Source organism: Rana temporaria, chromosome 6, assembly GCF_905171775.1.
Source record: "Rana temporaria chromosome 6, aRanTem1.1, whole genome shotgun sequence".
In the NCBI taxonomy this organism is placed as follows: Eukaryota; Metazoa; Chordata; class Amphibia; order Anura; family Ranidae; genus Rana; species Rana temporaria.
The window spans coordinates 65,637,519-65,656,115 of record NC_053494.1 but is presented as its reverse complement, the minus strand read 5'-3'; the positions used below and the strand labels follow the sequence as shown (position 1 = coordinate 65,656,115).

The window sequence follows — 18,597 nt, the reverse complement described above, 5'->3', positions numbered from 1 at the left end:
TGCTTCTCATCTCCCTGTGTAATATAATGGAGGGTTCCTAACCCACAGCTTGATTAAAATGGATGTAAAGTCAATGCCTTTTGTTTTCATTTTGGATAGAATATGGAAGGGTTAGAACCTCTATCTGGCTTTATTGCCATGTATCCCCACTGAGGAGCGTTAAACTCTCTACTGTTTCCGGTGACCATTATCTTTGTAAAAGAAGGTGATGAGAAACCCCAAATCTTTGAGTTGTCATAAGAACAGGCAGTTTAGGGAGATCTTTCAATACGAAAGCTGACAACTCTCTAGGAGAGGATATCCCCTCACTTTGAAAAGATCGAAAGGATGTTCCAAGGAGCCCTGGAGCAAAAACCCTGAAATGCCAAGAGTCACTCCCGGTACCTCCTATAGCGTTCTGTTCCTGTTTGAAAAGGAGGGGATGTACAATGTTGGCAATGTCATTCCTGGGGTCATACCCGGGCACACTGCCCACTGCAAAAGGAGCCCATGGAATGCTGGGTTCTCCGGAGGGGGTCTTTTTATGCCCATAAAGTATGCACCACACATATCGACCTGGGTGAGGAAAAATTTGAGTGTGAAGTCCAAGTGAACTACGTCCCTGCCCGGACTTTGTTGGACTCCGGAAGCATGGTAACCCTGGTTCATCCTAGAGTAATTGGGAAGATCGGTCTGGTAAGCAAAACTTTACAAGTGGTGTGCATTCACGGGGACACTAGAGAGTACCCTCTCATCTCAGTGTCTATCTCCACAGCATGTGGCACTGGTACCCAAGAGGTGGGGGTGGTAAAGAACATGGTACATGATGTTATAATAGGACAAGACTGTTCATTGTTTACAAAACTGTGGGAACAAGGACAACGGTTAAGAGACTGGGGAGAAACTAGTCCCTCTGTTCCTGCTGCTAAGAGGAATAATCCTGAACTGCCAAATGTTCTTACTGTGGATCCAGATGATGAAAATGCTAATGATTTGGTTAATGGTGATGAAAGTAGTGCTAATAATGTTGAGAATGTTAAGATTTGTGGTCCACAGACCTACTAAAACGATGAAGGGGTGGAACCTTCCCCACTTCAGGTAATGCTGGGGGAAGAGGATGAGGAAGTGGCCTCTACCCCTGCTCTGCCAGATTTGGGTGTTCCCCAAGGGGCATTTGGTACTGCTCAGATACAGGACCCCACGTTGGCCCGTGCACGGGACCAAGTTGTAGTAGTAAATGGGGTTCCCCAAGAGCCAGGTGTGAATGACACTTTGCAATATATAATGAATTGTTGTATTGGGTTACCAAGGTGAGAGAAAATGTGGTAGAACAATTGTTGGTACCCCAACAATATAGACGAAAGGTTCTGGACCTGGGAGTTGAGAAGACGGAGGCACGGATCATCAACCGATTTTATTGGCCAGGTCTGAAAGCAGAGGTAAAGAAATACTGTACCTCTTGTTCCACCTGTCAGTTGACCACTACGGTGACTCACTTCCGGAGCCCTTTGGTCCCTCTGCCTATAATTAAGGCCCTGTTCGAGAAGATAGCCATGGATATAGTGGGTCCCTTGGTAAAGTCAGCTCAAGGTCACTCCTACATACTGGTGATTCTTGACTATGCCACCCGATATCCTGAGGTGCTACCCCTGCGGAATGCCTCCTCTAAGGCTGTTGCCCGGGAATTATTCCAGTTGTTTACACGGACTGGTTTTCCCAAGGAAATACTCACAGATCAGGGCACCCCGTTTATGTCGAGGGTTATGGACGGTGTGTGCAAGCTGTTCCAGAAGATGGCCGCAGCGCAGACCTGAACTGCCGGGTGGACGTCCCTGGATGTCCATTTGTTTTCCCCCTCCCCGCATGCCCCCGGGGAAAGCACATCGGGGAAAATCTGTGTTGGCCGTGTCCCTTGCTAAATGGCCAATCACAGAGGCCATTTAGCACTCGATCTTACTGTCCAATGAGAGATGATCTCAAATATAAACATATGAGATCATCTCTCATTGCCGGCTTTCTCTCCTCACACAGAGACAGCGTGTGAGGAGAGAGCGATCTGCAGCTACAGTGAGTGTAAAAAAAAAAACGTTAGTTACACAGTGCCCACAGTCCCTGCCAGTGCCATCTGCCATTAGTGCCACCTGCCAGTGCCATCTGCCAGTGCCACCTGCCAGTCCCATCTGCCAGCGCCATCTGCCAGTGCCATCCTTGCCACCTGTCAGTGCCATCAGTGTCACCTGTCAGTGCCATCTGTCATCAGTGCCACATGCCATATTTTATTAGCGTCACTAGTGCCACGTATCAGTGTCATCACCAACAATGACTAGAAGATCATTTTCAGCCGCGGAGGCGTACAAAATTCTTGCGACTGACAGGAGCAACGGGGAGCTCTCCCTTTCGGATTCCTCCGTAAATTCAGATTCTGAGTCTGACGTTGACTACGAGCCTGTCCTAAGCAGTGGATCACTGACAACCTCAGATGAGGAGGAGAAGGGCCCGCCCGCCAGACAAAGACGTTCTGCTGAGGAGGCAGTGCCATCCACCAGCACCGCAGTACCTCGGTAACCAAGGTCACGTACCAGTGGGGTGTCACCTCAGTCCCAAAGGTTTAGGTCCCATGCCAGCCTTCCCTATTCCCTTCAGAACCCCTTGTGGCTTCCTCCTAATTCAAGAGAAGCCAACATTCCCCCTTTTACTGCCCAGCCAGGAGTCCAGGTGGACACAGAAAATTTGGCCCCTGATTGACTTTTTCAATAACATTTTACTGAGGATATGCTTGCATCAATTGTGGCCCAGTGCAACCTTTATGCACAACAATTTATAGCAAGTAACCCAATGTCCTATTATGCCCGTACCTACGAGTGGAGAGCCCTAACAGCGGAGGAGTTTAAAACATTTTTGGGTCTCACATTCTGTATGGGACTAAACAGAAAAAATCAATTACGTTCATATTGGTCATCCCGCCCCATCTACCACATGCCCATCTTTTCCTCAGCAATTCCCAAAACCAGATATCTCATGATTATGAGATTCCTACACTACAATGACAATACCCAGTGTCCTCCCCAAAATGACCCAAATTTTGATAAGCTTTATAAAATTCGGCCACTACTAAATTATTTTTCTGAAATCTTCCCCCAGTTGTTTACCCCAGACCAACACATATGCATGGATGAGTCCCTTGTCAAATTTCTGGCAGGCTGGGCATAAAACAATTTATTCCCACCAAAAGGGCCCGCTATGGGGTGAAGCTCTATAAATTGTGCAACCGAGCCACAGGGTATATGTATGCCTTCATTGTATACGAAGGAGCAGAACGTACACACCATGGACCTGGTCCACGCTTTCTTCTGCAGACACCCCCAGAAGGAGAACCAACTGGGCATCCGGAGGCTGCCCATAAGGGGGGGGGGCAGTGTCAGTGAAGATGTCTGCAAGGTACAGCTGCTGTTCCCCGATGCACGCCTGTGCGCAGGCGCCAAACAAGGACGCTCAGAACAGCCGTGGGCGCTTCTGCAAATGCACATTCTCGTGCACGCACGCGCCTGTTACCAGAACTGGTGCCAGTCGGCCTATTTCAACAGAGCTAAGACACTGACTTATTGCTGCTTGGTCTACAGCGTTTACCTGAATTCTGATACCTGTGTGTGTGACTTCTGATAGCAACCCGGCTTGCTCCTGACTACATCTGCCTGCTTCCTGCCCTGACCTCTGGCTTCCTACGGATCGATCCCTGTCTCCAGTGTCTGCTATTCAGTACCTGTTGCCTGCTTCTTCTGCCAGATCTGACCGTCCGTTGTTGAAAACCTGCCTGTGACCCGACTATGCTTCTGCCTGCTGTCTGTGCCCGATCTTGCCTGTCTGTTGACAACCTGGCTCATCTGACCTCGTTCCCAGCTGTCCAGTCTGCTACAGCTCCTGCTTCCGGTGGTGCCCCTCTGCTCGCACATTGCCAGGGCTGCCAGCCCGTCTGCCACCTCGCTTGCCTGCCACCTGTTGGGTCCAGTTTCCTGTCTGTGAGTTCCTGGCTTCTACTGGCACAGACTTCTGGACTGTTAATAGGCACTCCTACTCCGCTGTGCTCCTGGGCCTACTGTCTCACTACCAGTGGTCCACGAGCCGGAGCTGTACGAGAGGCTTTCCTCCACACGTCTGGCTCACCCATCAGGTACGTGACAGTGGAGGAGAACTTGGCTTGCTCAAGGGCCATTAGGGATTCCTCAATCCAAGGAAGTAGGTAGGCATCCTGGTGGGTTCTTGTGTTGACTTTATGGTGATCCACACAGAACTGTAAGCTACCATCCTTTGTTCGCTCTAAGACGACAGGAGCGGCCTATGGACTGCAGCTTTCCCGGATCTCTCCATTTTGTAGCATATTGCAAAGTAACTCCTTGAGTTACTCTGCTCTAGTAGTGACCTGTATTGGATCTTGTCCCAGGATGCCATAGCTGCCTGTAGATGGAGGCATACAACTTTCACACCTGGTTGGGCCTCAGAGATGCAATGGCGAGGCACCGCATACGAATTAACATGCCTGAGCAGCGAAATTGTGTTGTTCCCAAGGTTGACGAGTTGCACTAAAACTCTTCCCGATGGATCTTGGATAGGGTATGGCCCACCAGCACTCCCCTGGTTGTCATGGGGTCCCTGCGGTGGACTACAGTAACAGTTACCCTCTGTAACTTCTGGTGCACCCAACAGTGAGTCACCAGACTAATTTTTGCTTGGGGTTGTACTGACCATTCCTCCTTTTCTTGGTTATTTTCTGTCACCCTGCGCTAGGCCTCGTAGGCCTGAAGCACTCTGACCCACACCACCCTGAGGCCACAGCCTCATGCCCGCAAACCCGAATGTTCATATTTGGCCAACAAGCGAATAGACAGCAGGTTCTAATTGTTCCCATGCTCCAAACCTTTACACCTAGAAGCCATACTTCATGACCGTGACCTCTGACTTGGTGTCAATCAGGCATGGGACTTCTTGCCCATTGACTAGGACGGCTACCACTAGGCTCAGTTCAACCATGTCCTTTGACTTGGCTGGACTTAGGGTTGTCTGTCCCGGAGGTCACCTCTCTGTCCCAGGAGTCAGTAGTTTAATGACATCCTGGAGGGGTTTCTGAATCCAGACCACCCACAGTTCTTGAATATGTGACCATAACAGCCACACCGCCAACATTTCCGGTCCTCCTCTGGGTCCCTGTGCAGTGGGTTCTCGCCACTATGGAGGTGGGGTGAGTCCTTTTTAGAGAGGGGGTACTTTGTGTTTCAAGGCCTCCACATCATGAGCTAGCTTTGTCAGTGCAGTTTGCGTGGCTGACAGGGGAGAAGGTGCCAAGGCCTCCTCTTGATGATACGCACGTTTAAGCAGCTAGGGTCATAACCACTGTTACATCCATCTCTTCTTGTTCTCTGGGCAACTATGTACACCACTGCATTATGGAAGATGAATCGCAGATTGCGCTTTAGAGTTCTCTTGCAGGGCTCTCCGGACTGGAACAAGCCTCATGCCAGCTATTAACGAATCCCTTAGTATATGGTCTGAATCAGTGATGTCAGCACAGCCTTGCACATCCCTCTTGAGGTTTTCATTGTCCTGGCTGTTTCCTTAGGAAGAACATTTGCCTCAGCTTACAGAAACGACCTCTGCTCTAACAGACCCTCCAAGTGTGACCCAATCTGTTCTAAGGTAGCCTGCGTCTCTTCTGGCAGGCGTTAGATATTTGGTTTATGCTTTGGTGGATATATTTGGCTCTGATGAGTTGTCTGTACAGTAGTATTGTTCTGTGACATTTTCTTTCTTTTTTTCTTTTCAAATTTTTTGTTTTAGTCATGTTAGTACTGATTGATTAATGATTTTAATGACCTGTGTCCACTTGTCATGCATCCGTTAGCCAGTTACCTAAGCAGCTATAGGTGCATTTCCTGTTAGGTGTGCACTTAAAATGCTGGGTTCTGCGCCATATCTGTAAAATAAATAAGCAGGATTGACCATGTGAAACGCGTTAACAGTGTTCCTGTCTTTTGTCTGGCATGGTGACAAAGAATTTTTAAGGCTTTTATTCTGTTGTGGTGTGCGGCCATCCCTTTTCCTCTATTACCAGGAGACCATAGGGAACCTAGTTTCCCCTGACTTCCTCTCCAGGCTGTGATGCAGCTCTGGTGGGGCGCCATCTACAGTGGAGGAAGCAGACTGCACCTGCCTACAAATGATCTAGTACATTTATGAAGGTTACAAAGAATAGTATCCCACTCTCATGCAGAACATTGCATCTCACAATCCTGTTCCCACTTTAACTTGTGCAGTAATTTATGTCTGTAAACAAACCATAGAGAACAGAAACCAGTCCCAGAAATCCTATTTTTCTTTAGCAGGTCAGAGGGAAAGGAAGTATTCTGTCAACCCAGACCCTTTACTGGTTTTCATACATGAGATCAAATGTTGGAACTAAAATGTGTATCTTTAGGTGTATACACTATTGCGTATCTTTGGATACTCTTCAGACTAATCAACTCGGCTTTGTACTTTGTGAGCAGAAATGTTGATCTTTAAAAACTGATGTGAACTCATGGTTTTTGGTTTATTCATTGAAAAGGCATATAGACTAATTTATTACAGCACAAATTGGTGTTTAAAATTCAGGCACTTTTTGCAATTGGTTAGTTTGATCTGACTGCAGTAAATGAAAATGATGTTGGTTTCTGTGTTACAATACTGTGCATTATTGTGTAACTTTTTGATATGCTAAATGTACTTATTTAAAAAATAACTGTACTTTTAGGGAAAGAACAACTGTTCACCCCCTCTAGGCAAATTTATCCTTTCCTCTGGCCCGTAGAGGTCCGTGAGGTTCCTCAGAGCAGGTGCTCCAAGGGGATATGAACATTTTGGAATAAGGCTCCAAGGATTCATGGAGCGATCCAAATCATGTAATTATGCATTTGGGGCTGGGAAGGAGTTACTTTAGATTATGGCATAACACTACTTTCTTACCTTCTAAGAATGTTACCCTTTAAGTCACAGAAAAAGAGACAACAGGTCATAATCTAAGTGCTTATGAGTGACATATTTACTTTCATGTCTCCCCTCTGTTTGTTTTCTAAAGGAAGAACAGATGAAACAGAAGGACAGTCGTATAAAATTGATCTCTGAAGTTCTACAAGGTATAAAGGTGCTGAAGCTTTATGCTTGGGAGAATGCTTTTATAAAGAAAATTGAAAGTTTCAGGGTGCTGGAATTAAAAGCAGTGAAGAAGTATGCACTACTGTTGTCTGGAGCGCTGGCATTATTTGTGGCCTCGCCTTTCTGGGTAAGCAAGATTGATCGCAGGTTTCTCCTGCTCTTACGTTTTTATTGCCTTTACAGCATTTTAACTGTAGGCTAACAGCTAAGTTAACAGTCAAAATACAGTGGGTATAGAAAAGAATCAAAATAATCACATTTTGTTGCTTCACAGCCTGAAATTAATGCCCCGTACACACAAACCGATTATCGGACGAATGATCTTCCGTTTTTTTTTTTTGCATGCTAATCTCATGTTGAATCTGATGAGTTTACTAAAGTCACGAAAATTCTTGTACGACAGAATAAAAATTTGGAAGTGATGTCATGTGTTGTAATGCATTTTCGAATGACAGCTGTACTGATTAAACAAAAATCGTATGGTCTGGCATCGTACGAAAAAAATTCTGTGCATGTCCGATAGAATAATATTGGATGAACAGTCCTGATCATCTCTCGAAAGCCCTATACTAATGATCCGATTATCGTACGATCCATTCAAATTCGCCATTTTTTATACGATTTTCGGATCGTGTGTACGGGGCTTAAGACACACCATTTTTTTCTATCCAGCTGTATTTACTCAGAGCAACTTATAACATCCAAGTGAAAGATATGTTGTTGTTTTTTACTAAAGCTGGAGCGTGCAAAATCACTTCTTCATCCTCTAACCTCTGCTTGTTCAATTAAGCTTTGGCAATAAAAATTGGAAGCTGATTTGTTTCTATGCAGAATAGAGTTGGGTTAACAGTTTGAGCCAAGCAAAAGTTAGGCTCGAACATGTGCTGCACAGTGCATTCTAAGCCCTGATTGGGCAAAGTTTTGCCCATTCAGGGCACAGTTAATAGCTGGTTGTTAAGGAATAGGCCGGGAAGCCGGCCGCTGCATCCATAACAACTAGTCATTAGCTGTCAACAGGCTTCCCCACTGACAACTAAATGAAAAAAAAAAACATTGCCGGCAATAGAAAAAAGTGAAGAAAATGGCTTGGGGTTCCCCCCCCCCCCAATACATACTTTGGGTCTGGTATAAATTTTAAGGGGAACCCCATGCCAGAAAAAAAATAATGGCTAAATTCATACCAGACCCTTATCCGAGCATGCAGCCTGGCAGATCAGAAAAGGGAGGGTGATGACCAAGCCCCCGCCTCCTGAACCATACCAGGCCCTCAATATGGGGGGGGGGTGCTTTGGGGCAGCACCAAAGCACCTTGTTAATGGGGACAAGGCCTTCTTCCTGACAACACTGGGTGATGGTTGTGGGGGTCTGCAGATCCCAGCTCCCCCTATGTGAATAAGTATTGAGTATGGGGTCCATTGTATGCCTACCAATTCACCAAAAATGGTTAAAAAATAAATAGACAGGAAGCAGTTTTTGACAATTCCCTAATAAAAAACAAAAAAAACATTGTCCCCCAATGTAGATCTATTGTTAATCACGACGCTCGCTGCACCAATGGACCTGAAAAAAAAAATGCTCCACCTGCAATGAAGGCTTAGCGCCGAATGCCTGCTCTGCCATTTGACAGTTCTTAAATAGGTATGGGGGGGCCCTTGTGACATCACCGACCCAGTATGCACCAGTCAGTAAAATCACAGGGGCGGTGCCACCCGGAACTGTCAAATGGCAGAGCAGGCATTTGGCGATTAGCCTTCGTCATGGTCAGAGGTTTTGTTTTTTGTTTGTTTTTCGATGGCTCTACATCGGGGGACATTGTTATTTTATTTTTTTAAATAAAGAAATTGTCAAAGACTGCCTCCTGTCTTTATTTTTTACATATTTTTTAGGGTTAATGGGTAGGGCATATAATTTGTACCCCACACTCATTTACATAGGGAGGAGGGCAGCATCTGGGGGCCCACTTGTTAAAGGGGGGCTTCCAAATTCTGATAAGCCTCTTGTCCGCAGACCCTCACAACCACAGCCCAGGGTTGTTGGTAAGAGGCCCTTGTCCCTATCAACATGGGGACAAGGTACCTTGTGTTGGGGGAGCAAACCCCCCATCCCAAAGCACCCTCCAATGTTAAGGACATGTGGCCTGTTATGGTTCAGAAGGGGGGGCGATCACACGTCCCCCCCTTTCCTGACCTGCAGGGCTGCATGCTTGGATAAGGGTCTGGAATTGATTTTGGGGGGGCCTACGCCATTTTTTTTTTTTATTTTGGTGTGGGGTTTCCCTTTTTAAAATACATACCAGACCAGGAGGTCCTGGTATGGATTGGGGGAACCCCCATGCCATCTTCTTTAAGATTTTTGTATTGCTGGAAATGGTGTTGTATTGCCGGCAATTTAATTGTATTTTTTTCTTTATATATGTCAGTTTTACTGCAGCAGGTTCTATACACGGTAGAGATGCACCACTTTACAGGCAGACTGAGAGGACCTTTTTTTAAAAAAAAATTGCATTGATACATGTCCCCCAGGGCAGTACCCAGGCCCCCATACTCTTTCCATGGCCAATAACTTGCATATAGTACGAAAAAGTAGAAAAAAGAGCTGTGCAAAAGAATAAAGTGAATGTACCATAAATCAATATGAAACAATCTGATGTCAATCACAAATATGAAATGTGAAAAATAATAAATGTGCTTAAATAATCCAAAAAGAAAACATAAAAACATAAAAGAATGTACAAAATCTGTTTGATCAATATAGCAAGTGTGGTAGTCCAATATAGATTGCACAGTGCAAGATCTGATGAGTGAGATTCTTGTGTGAAGAAAGAATGTGATCACCAGTACACACGTGTGAACCACCAACTATAATATAATATGCTTACCAGAGTTAAGCTGTATCGAGCCAAAGATCAAAATTTGTGCTTCTGGTCACTGACAAACTCCAATGACAGGGAAACCAAACAGTCAGATGAACCCGATAATCCTCAGAACTCAGCATATATACCCAGAATGGAAAATAACTCACATAGTGGGTATCGCTTAATAAAAAGGATTTAATAACCAAAAAGTGGCAACTTACAATAAAAACATTCATGTAGGACACTTAGGAGAGCTGGCCGGCACGCAGTCTCCCGTTCTGAGCGATGACGTCAGCGCGTCTGCCTCCCGTCGTACGTTTCGCTATAGGTAGCGTCGTCTGGGGAACGGGCGACGCACTGACTCATCGCATATTTATAACAGACTCCTTGGCAACGTTTTGGGTGCTTAAGTGGGTGGACTTTTGATGCATAGTGCCCATTTCTTTATTTATTAATTGTAACATTGATGTTTTTAATTTATGCATCAATGTTTCAGGAATGGTTTTATATCATACAGTCGTTGCTTTATTTACAATTCTCACGACTGTTCAGATCAGATTTGGGCACATTGTAGGATAGATATCCTGTGTTTTCTTATGACGTTGGCAATCTAGTTCACAACCACTAGGCAGTGTTGTGCCACGTCTTTAATATTATGTGACACATTAGGTTACAATTTTTCCTATATTAGTATGAGTTCCCTGTCCTAGTAGTAAGATTTATATATTGTATATTTTTGGTGGTTCACACGTGTGTACTGGTGATCACATTCTTTCTTCACACAAGAATCTCACTCATCGGATCTTGCACTGTGCAATCTATATTGGACTACCACATTTTCTATATTGATGAAACAGATTTTGGATTTTTTTTTATGTTTTCTTTTTGGATTATTTAAGCGCATTTATTATTTTTCACATTTCATATTTGTGATTGACATTTCATATTTGTGATTGACATCAGATTGTTTCATATTGATTTATGGTACATTTACTTTATTCTTTTGCGCAGCTCTTTTTTCTCCTTTTTCGTACTTTCTGAATGTGTGGTCTTACATTGTGAGCTCCGGCACATATCTATATATAATTTACATAATCTTTTGACTTAGGTAGCACAGTATATTCCACCCTTACATATAACTTGCATATAAGCCTTCAAAATGGGGATTTTTAAAGTTTGGGTCCCATAGACTGCCATAGCTTGGGCCCAAACTTTTGCGATGTTTGAGAGTTTTGGCATTGACTGAACTCTAATGCAAAAGTGAGAAGTTAAAAAAAGGATCACTCAGTATTTTGTTGAACCACCTTTTACTTTAATTACAGTCTTTAGTCTGTTGGGATATGTCTCTACTAACTTTGCACATCTAGGCTTTGCAATATTTGCCCACTCTTCTTTGCAGAACTGCTCAAGTTCTGTTAAATTTGATGGTGACCGTTTGTGGACTGCAGTCTTCAAGTCATTCCACAGATTTCTAATGGGGTTTAAGTCTGGGCTCTCACTAGGCCATGCAGTGGCGGCTGGTGAAGTTTTTGGATGGGGGGGCGCAAGACTCCGCCCCTCCACGTTGGTCCCTCCCACTTCTAATAAGCCACACCCCTTATATAATCCACCCACTCCGTCCCCTGTATTCCACTTGCTTCCACTCATAGAGTATATAGCCCCAGCATCACAAATCATGGTATATAGCGCAGCCTTACAGATCGGCGCAAACAAACTAAAAAAATACACTGTTAGTAATGAAGGACTCTAAATAGGCAGGAGATTACCGGAGACTGCGGACATACTGCATTAGATTACCAGAGACTGCATTAGATTACCAGAGACTGCGGACATACTGCAGGAGATTACCAGAGACTGCGGACATACTGCAGGAGATTACCAGAGAATGCGACATACTGCAGGAGATTACCAGAAACTGCAGACATACTGCAGGAGATTACCAGAGACTGTGGATATACTGCACAAGATTACCAGAGACTGCGGATATACTGCACAAGATTACCAGAGACTGCGGATATACTGCACAAGATTACCAGAGACTGCGGATATACTGCACAAGATTACCAGATACTGTGGAGATAATGCACAAGATTACCAGAGACTGTGGACATACTGCATTAGATTACCAGAGACTGCGAACATACTGCACTAGATTACCAGAGACTGCAGAGATACTGCACAAGATTACCAGAGACTGCGGACATACTGCATTAGATTACCAGAGACTGCGGACATACTGCATTAGATTACCAGAGACTGCGGACATACTGCATTAGATTACCAGATACTGCGGAGATACTGCACAAGATTATCAGAGACTGTAGACATACTGCATTAGAGAACCCGTAATTCTGTGAATTGTGGCCCTAATGAAAGACTTTGTGTAGGGGGTGAAGGTTGGTATTTTTGCAGAAATGTACATGTAAAATAAATTTTGTAAATAAGTGGGCGTGGGGGGGGGGGGGGACTGAAGGCTGCTATTTTGGCAGAAATGTAAATAAAATCCGGTAAATAAGCGTGGGGGGTTGGGGGTGGGTGGGTGTAGATGGCCGCTATTTTGGCAGAAATGTACATTTAAAATAAATGACATTTGGTTAATAAGCGGGGGGTGGGGGGGGGTATGGTAGTGACGGCTATAATTTTGGCAGAAATGTACATTTAAAATAAATTACATTTGGTTAATAAGCGCGGGGGGGGGGGGTTTGGGGGATGGCAGTGACGGCTATCATTTTGGAAGACATGTACATTTAAAATAAAAGACATATAGTTAATAGGGGGGGGTAGGTGGGGGAGGGGGTGACAGACACTATTTCGGCGGCACATTAGAATAATGAGCAGAAGAGCAGAGGGGAATGTACATGTAGAATAATGAGCAGAGAAGCAGAGGGGAATGTACATGTTACATGTACATGCTCCTCTGCTCATTAATCTTATGTGCTGCCGAAATAGCGTCCGTCACCCCCCCCCCCCCGCTTATTAACTAAATGTCTTTTACAGTAAAAGACAGTCGGGGGGTGACGAACGCTATTTCGGCAGCAGATAAGATTAATGAGCAGAGGAGCATGTACATGTAACATGTACATTCCCCTCTGCTTCTCCTCCTCGTTATTGCCCGTTTGTCTTTCAGTACAGTACATTCCTCTCTGCTCCTCAGTCCTATGTGCTGCCGAAATAGCGTCTGTCACCCCCCTCACCCCCCCCGCTTATTAACTAAATGTCTCTTACTGTAAAAGACATTTAGTTAATAAGTGGGGGGGGGGGGTGACGGACGCTATTTCGGCAGCACATAGGATTAAGGAGCAGAGAGGAATGTACTGAAAGACAAACGGGCAATAACGAGGAAGGGGGGGGGGGGGCAGGGGGATCGTGGCACTGGCAGCTACTTTTTCGGGACTCAGTAATGTAATTAGTAATTAGTCCCGAGGGGGGAGTAAAGATAAGAGGTGGAGGGGGATGCTGCTGCATACCTTAATGTCCCGGGAGTCGGGACCACACGGGCGCTGAGCTGCGGAGTGTGCCGACGTCACTTCCTGTACCTCGAGTGACGTCGGACTTGGATCAATAGCGCGTGCACCCGCTCGGCCATAATAATAAAGTCCATCGCGCCGGAAATTGTGGCGCGATGGAGAACGCCACAAAGGCATTTTTTGCCTTCCAATGTAGCGCCTCGCCGGCAATCTTGTGATTGCACAGACGTGGCGCTACCCGCACTTTACTGTGTTTTTTTTTTTATAATTTTTTTTTCTTTTACTGACTGGGGGAGGGGGGGGGCGGCGCCCGGGCGCCCTCTATGGATGGGCCACCACTGAGGCCATGCAAGGACATCTACCTATTTCTTCTTCAACCACTGTGTGGTAATTTTTGCTGTGCTCTTTCGATTATTGTCACATTGGAAGGTAAATCTTCTTCTTTGACAACTTTCTGGCAGAGGTCAGCAGATTTTCCACAAGAATTTGACGATCTTGCCCCATCCATTTTTCCTTCTATCCTGACAGTTCAAAATATTCGAATTTGAGAAATTGTATGTATGCCATATCAAGTAATTATTTCATGCAGTAAATTATTGCGATTTATTGTGTAATGTTTTCTATGTAAAAGTTTTGTTTTGGTAAGAGTATTATTTTACTGAAAGACCATTTTGAATAACAAAAGAGACTAAGGCCGCGTACACACGGTCGTTCCAAACCAATGAGAATGGTCCGACGGGCCATTTCCATCGGTTCACCGCTGAAGTGGCCTGATGGTCTGATGTGCGTACACACCATCGTTCCAAAAACCGATCGGGTCAGAACGCGGTGACGTCAAACACACAACGTGCTGAATAAAACAAAGTTCAATGCTTCCAAGCATGCGTCGACTTGATTCTGAGCATGCGCGGGTTTTGAACCGATGCTTTCTGTACTAACCATCGGTTTGGACCGATCGGGCAGCGGTCCATCGGTTCGATTTTGAAGCATGTTTTAAAATTTTGGACCGAAGGAAAACAGACCGATGGGCTATACACACGGTCCCTGAACCTCGGTCCATTCTCATCGGTTTTGTCCGACCGTGTGTACGCGGCCTAAGAGCCGGTTCACACAGGGGCAACACAACTCTGGCCACAACTTTGAGAGGCGACCTGGAAAAGACATGAGCGTGCACCACAGCGCGACTTACAAGGCGACTTCAAGTCACCTCCAGGACAGTCGACTTTCCAGTGGCCAATCAAACAACAATCAGCTCTGTGGGACGGAGGGGGGAGGGAGGGGTTTGCCTGAGAAAACAATTTTCTCTTCCTGTATTGTTGCTTCAGTTAAGGCACGATCCGACTTTGGAGGCGACTTTCATTGAAATCAATGGGTACAAGTCGGATTGAAGTAGTACAGGAACCTTTTCTGAAGTCGGAGCGACTTCGGTAGTGTACATTAAGACGGGTCTCATTGACTAACATGGAATTTGACATGTTGCGCGACTTGGGGCGACTTCAAGTCGGATCCCAAGTTGCCCCTGAGTGAACCGGCTCTTATAATCACAGGAAAAGAGAAGCCGCTAGATATTTAATCATGTAAGAAAAAAACACAGATAATAAAGATCTCCTTACCTTTGTAGACTTGGAAATTGTTCCAAAATGAGTACGGGGGGCAGGTGATGTGCATGTGAATTAAAGTGACACTAAACATTATCCTTATTCTTCATAAATAATCCAAAAACATTTACCACTTAGAGTCGGTTCACACTAGGGCGACACGACTTCCAGCGCGACTTTCAGAGGCGACTCCGACACGACTTGAGCATGAACCACAGGGCGATCTGGGGAGATTTACAACACAACTTGAAGTCGTCTCCAGGACAGGAGACTTTCCAGTGGCCAATAAAACAACAATCAGCTCTGGGAGAGGGAGGGGGAGGGAGGGGGGCAGGAGAGGTTTGCCTGAGAAATGTATGTTATCTTCCTGGAAAGTCGGTTCAGTTAAGACAGTGATTAGACTTCTGAGGCGACTTCCATTGAAATCAATGGGTACAAATCGCCTACAAGTCGGATTGAAGTAGTACAGGAACCTTTTCTGAAGTCGGATCGCCTTGAGTCGTGTGTATTAACACCGCTCCCATTCACTTCCATTGTTTTTCTCTACAGCGCAACTTGGGACGACTTGAGGAGACATGAAGTCGGATCGCAAGTCGCCCCAGTGTGAACCAGCTCTTAATGGCCTTGTTATCTATTTTCCATGAAATAATTTCTTACAGTGTTTTCCTACTGCCCCATTGTAACATTGTCCATGAGCTCTGGAACCTCTCATTTGTTTAGTTGTGCTTGTTCTGCCCTCACTATACGTGGCTGAGGTATAATTAGACAGACCGCTAACTCTCCTCCCTTAACAACTCATTGAGGCAGGTGCAAGGTCCTTTGTTCAACTTTTATTGCAGGGAAGTTAGAGTAAAACTGAAAAAAAAAAATAACATACAATCAGTATACACAATATACAAAATAAACAGTCCTAACACACTAGTCTATCTAGGGGAAGGGATATGAACATACCAGCGATGTTTCCATAGGCTGACATTAGAATTGCAGCTGAATAGGTGTGGATTTCTCTGGATGCATGGTGGTGAGAAGGGAAGATGGATACTGGAGGCTGCCTCTAACACCTCATGGTATAGACCAGTGGAATTATGGAAAGCTACGGTGGCTTTTAAGCAACAATCTCTATCTACCTTCAGTAAATTATTCACAAATACTGAGTATGTAAAGAGCCACTAGATGGCGATATGGCAATATATTATACATACCACTAGCATATACAAGAATTAACAATGAACATGAGAAGACCTTGCTGAAGGCATGACAGTGCTTCATAGTTGCAGTCATGTGCATTGCTCTACACACACTACAAATCTCATTGTCCAACTCAGGAGTGAGTAAAGAGGGTAGCTACATTCCTATTTTCAGTGGGACCATGAAGATTAAACATTGCAGCCTCCTAACAGGAAATCAGATATCAGCAATAAAAAATGGAATTTGAAAGAGGCTGATAGCAACAGAAAGTACTTTTATGAGTTAAGAATACATACTTGAATATTTTTAAACCAGACTTTAGTGTCACTTTATGTTTTTAGTGGGGGGGGGGCCTCATCAGCTAGAGAAATGTGCAAAGACATATGAAACAGTTACTTCATTGATAGACCGATGTAAAAAAAAGCTTTTTTTATTTATTTTTTAGCAGAGGAGCATAAGCTTGCTTACAGTGCCTTGAAAAAGTATATATACCCCTTGAAATTTTCCACATTTTGTCATGTTACAACCAAACACTTAAATGTTTTTACTAGGATTTTATGTGATAGACTAACACAAAGTGGCATATAATTGAACTGAAGAGGAAGGAAAATGATAAATGGCTTTCCAAGTTTTGAAAAGTGTGTCATGCATTTGTATTAATTCAATACTTTGTAGAACCACCTCTCGCTGCAATTACAGCTGCAAGTCTTTTTTGGGTATGTTTCCACCAGCTTTGCACATCTAGAGAGTAAAATGTTTTCCCATTCTTCTTTTCAAAATAGCTCAAGCTCTGTCAGATTGGAGCATCTGTGAACAGCAATTTTCATGTCTTGCCACAGATTCTCAATTGGATTTAGGTCTGGACTGAGTGGGCCGTTCTAACACATGAATATGCTTTGATATAAACCATTCAGCTCTGGCTGTATGTTTAGGGTCGTTGTCCTGCTGAAAGGTGAACCTCCGTCCAAGTCTCAAGTCTTTTGCAGACTCTAATGCCCTTTACACATGACCAGTTTTTCCGTTGGAGAAACTACAATGAAAGCTTTTGGCCGGGAAATCCGACCGTGTGTATGCTCCATCGCGACGGGAAAACTGCCGGGAAAAACTGCCGGGAAAAAAAAGAGAGCAGGATCTCTTTTTTCCCGTCAGGAAAAATCCTATCGGGAAAACCATGCATGCTCGGAATCAAGTATGACAAGGGAGCACTTGTTCTGTTAAACTAGCATTCATAATGGAGATGGCACATTCGTCACGCTGTAACAGACTGAAAAGCACAAGGCTGAAAAGCGTGAATCATCTCTCACCAAACTTTTACTAACACAAGGATCAGCAAAAGCAGCCCAAAGGGTGGCGCCGTTGGAATTGAACTTCCCCTTTATAGTGCCGTTGTACGTGTTGTACGTCACCGCGCTTTGGACAGGCGGAATTTGGTCTGACTGTGTGTACGCAAGACAAGCTTGGCCAGAATTCAGTTGAGAAAACCATCGTTTTTTTATCCGACAGGAAAACCGGTCGTGTGTACGTGGCATTACAGTTTTTTTTTCTAAGGTTGCCCTGTATTTACTCCATTCATCTTCCCATCAACTCTGACCAGCTTCCCTGTCTCTGCTGAAGAAAAGCATCCCCACAACATGATGCTGCCACACCATGTTTCACAGTGGGGATGGTGTGTTCAGGGTGATGTGTAGTGTTTCTTTTCCGCCACACATTTTGCTTTTAGGCAAAAAATTTACATTTTGGTCTCATCTGACCAGAGCACCTTCTTCCACATGTCTACTGTGTCCCCCACATGGCTTCTCGCAAACTGCAAATGGGACTTTGCAGACAAAATAGATAGGAAAGGGAAATGCATGCTCACTTTTAGGAAAGGTTTAACACATTGTTTGAAACCGTTTGACAACCCAGATTGGGAGACCTTGGCTGGCATGGATATGACTTTATAATCTAAGTAAAGTCATTATTTATCCCAATTTAATTATCCAAATACCATAAGTATGAATAATGACAGATTCATCTGAAATGAGCTATGCCATTATGGCTAGCAGGTTTTGCATAAAATAAAACTAACTGCACAAACCTTGGGAAATGCCAGCTGTATGTTAAGACCTGTTTAACACTTTTATTATATGGGCACGGCTGCTTATTTCTTTCTCTCTTATATTTGAATGCCTAGGTTTCTCTGACCATGTTTGGTGTCTTCTTGGCTGTGGATGATAACAATGTCCTGGATGCACAGAAAGCCTTTGTCACTATAATATTGCTTAATATTCTCAGGATCCCTCTACGTATGTTCCCAATGGCTGTCACGCTTATTTTCCAGGTACAAAGC

At 44.6% G+C, this 18,597-nt stretch overlaps 1 protein-coding gene across 2 annotated transcripts in view; it reads left to right on the top strand.

Moving 5' to 3' along the window:
• LOC120943546 (multidrug resistance-associated protein 1-like) overlaps positions 1-18,597 on the top strand; it is a 264,397-nt gene that overhangs the window by 137,076 nt on the left and 108,724 nt on the right. For both annotated transcript variants that reach the window (XM_040356912.1, XM_040356911.1), the window contains exons 13-14: positions 7,085-7,288; positions 18,442-18,588. In XM_040356912.1, the coding sequence (XP_040212846.1) occupies positions 7,085-7,288; positions 18,442-18,588 (351 nt within the window). The remainder of the gene's footprint in view (positions 1-7,084; positions 7,289-18,441; positions 18,589-18,597) is intronic.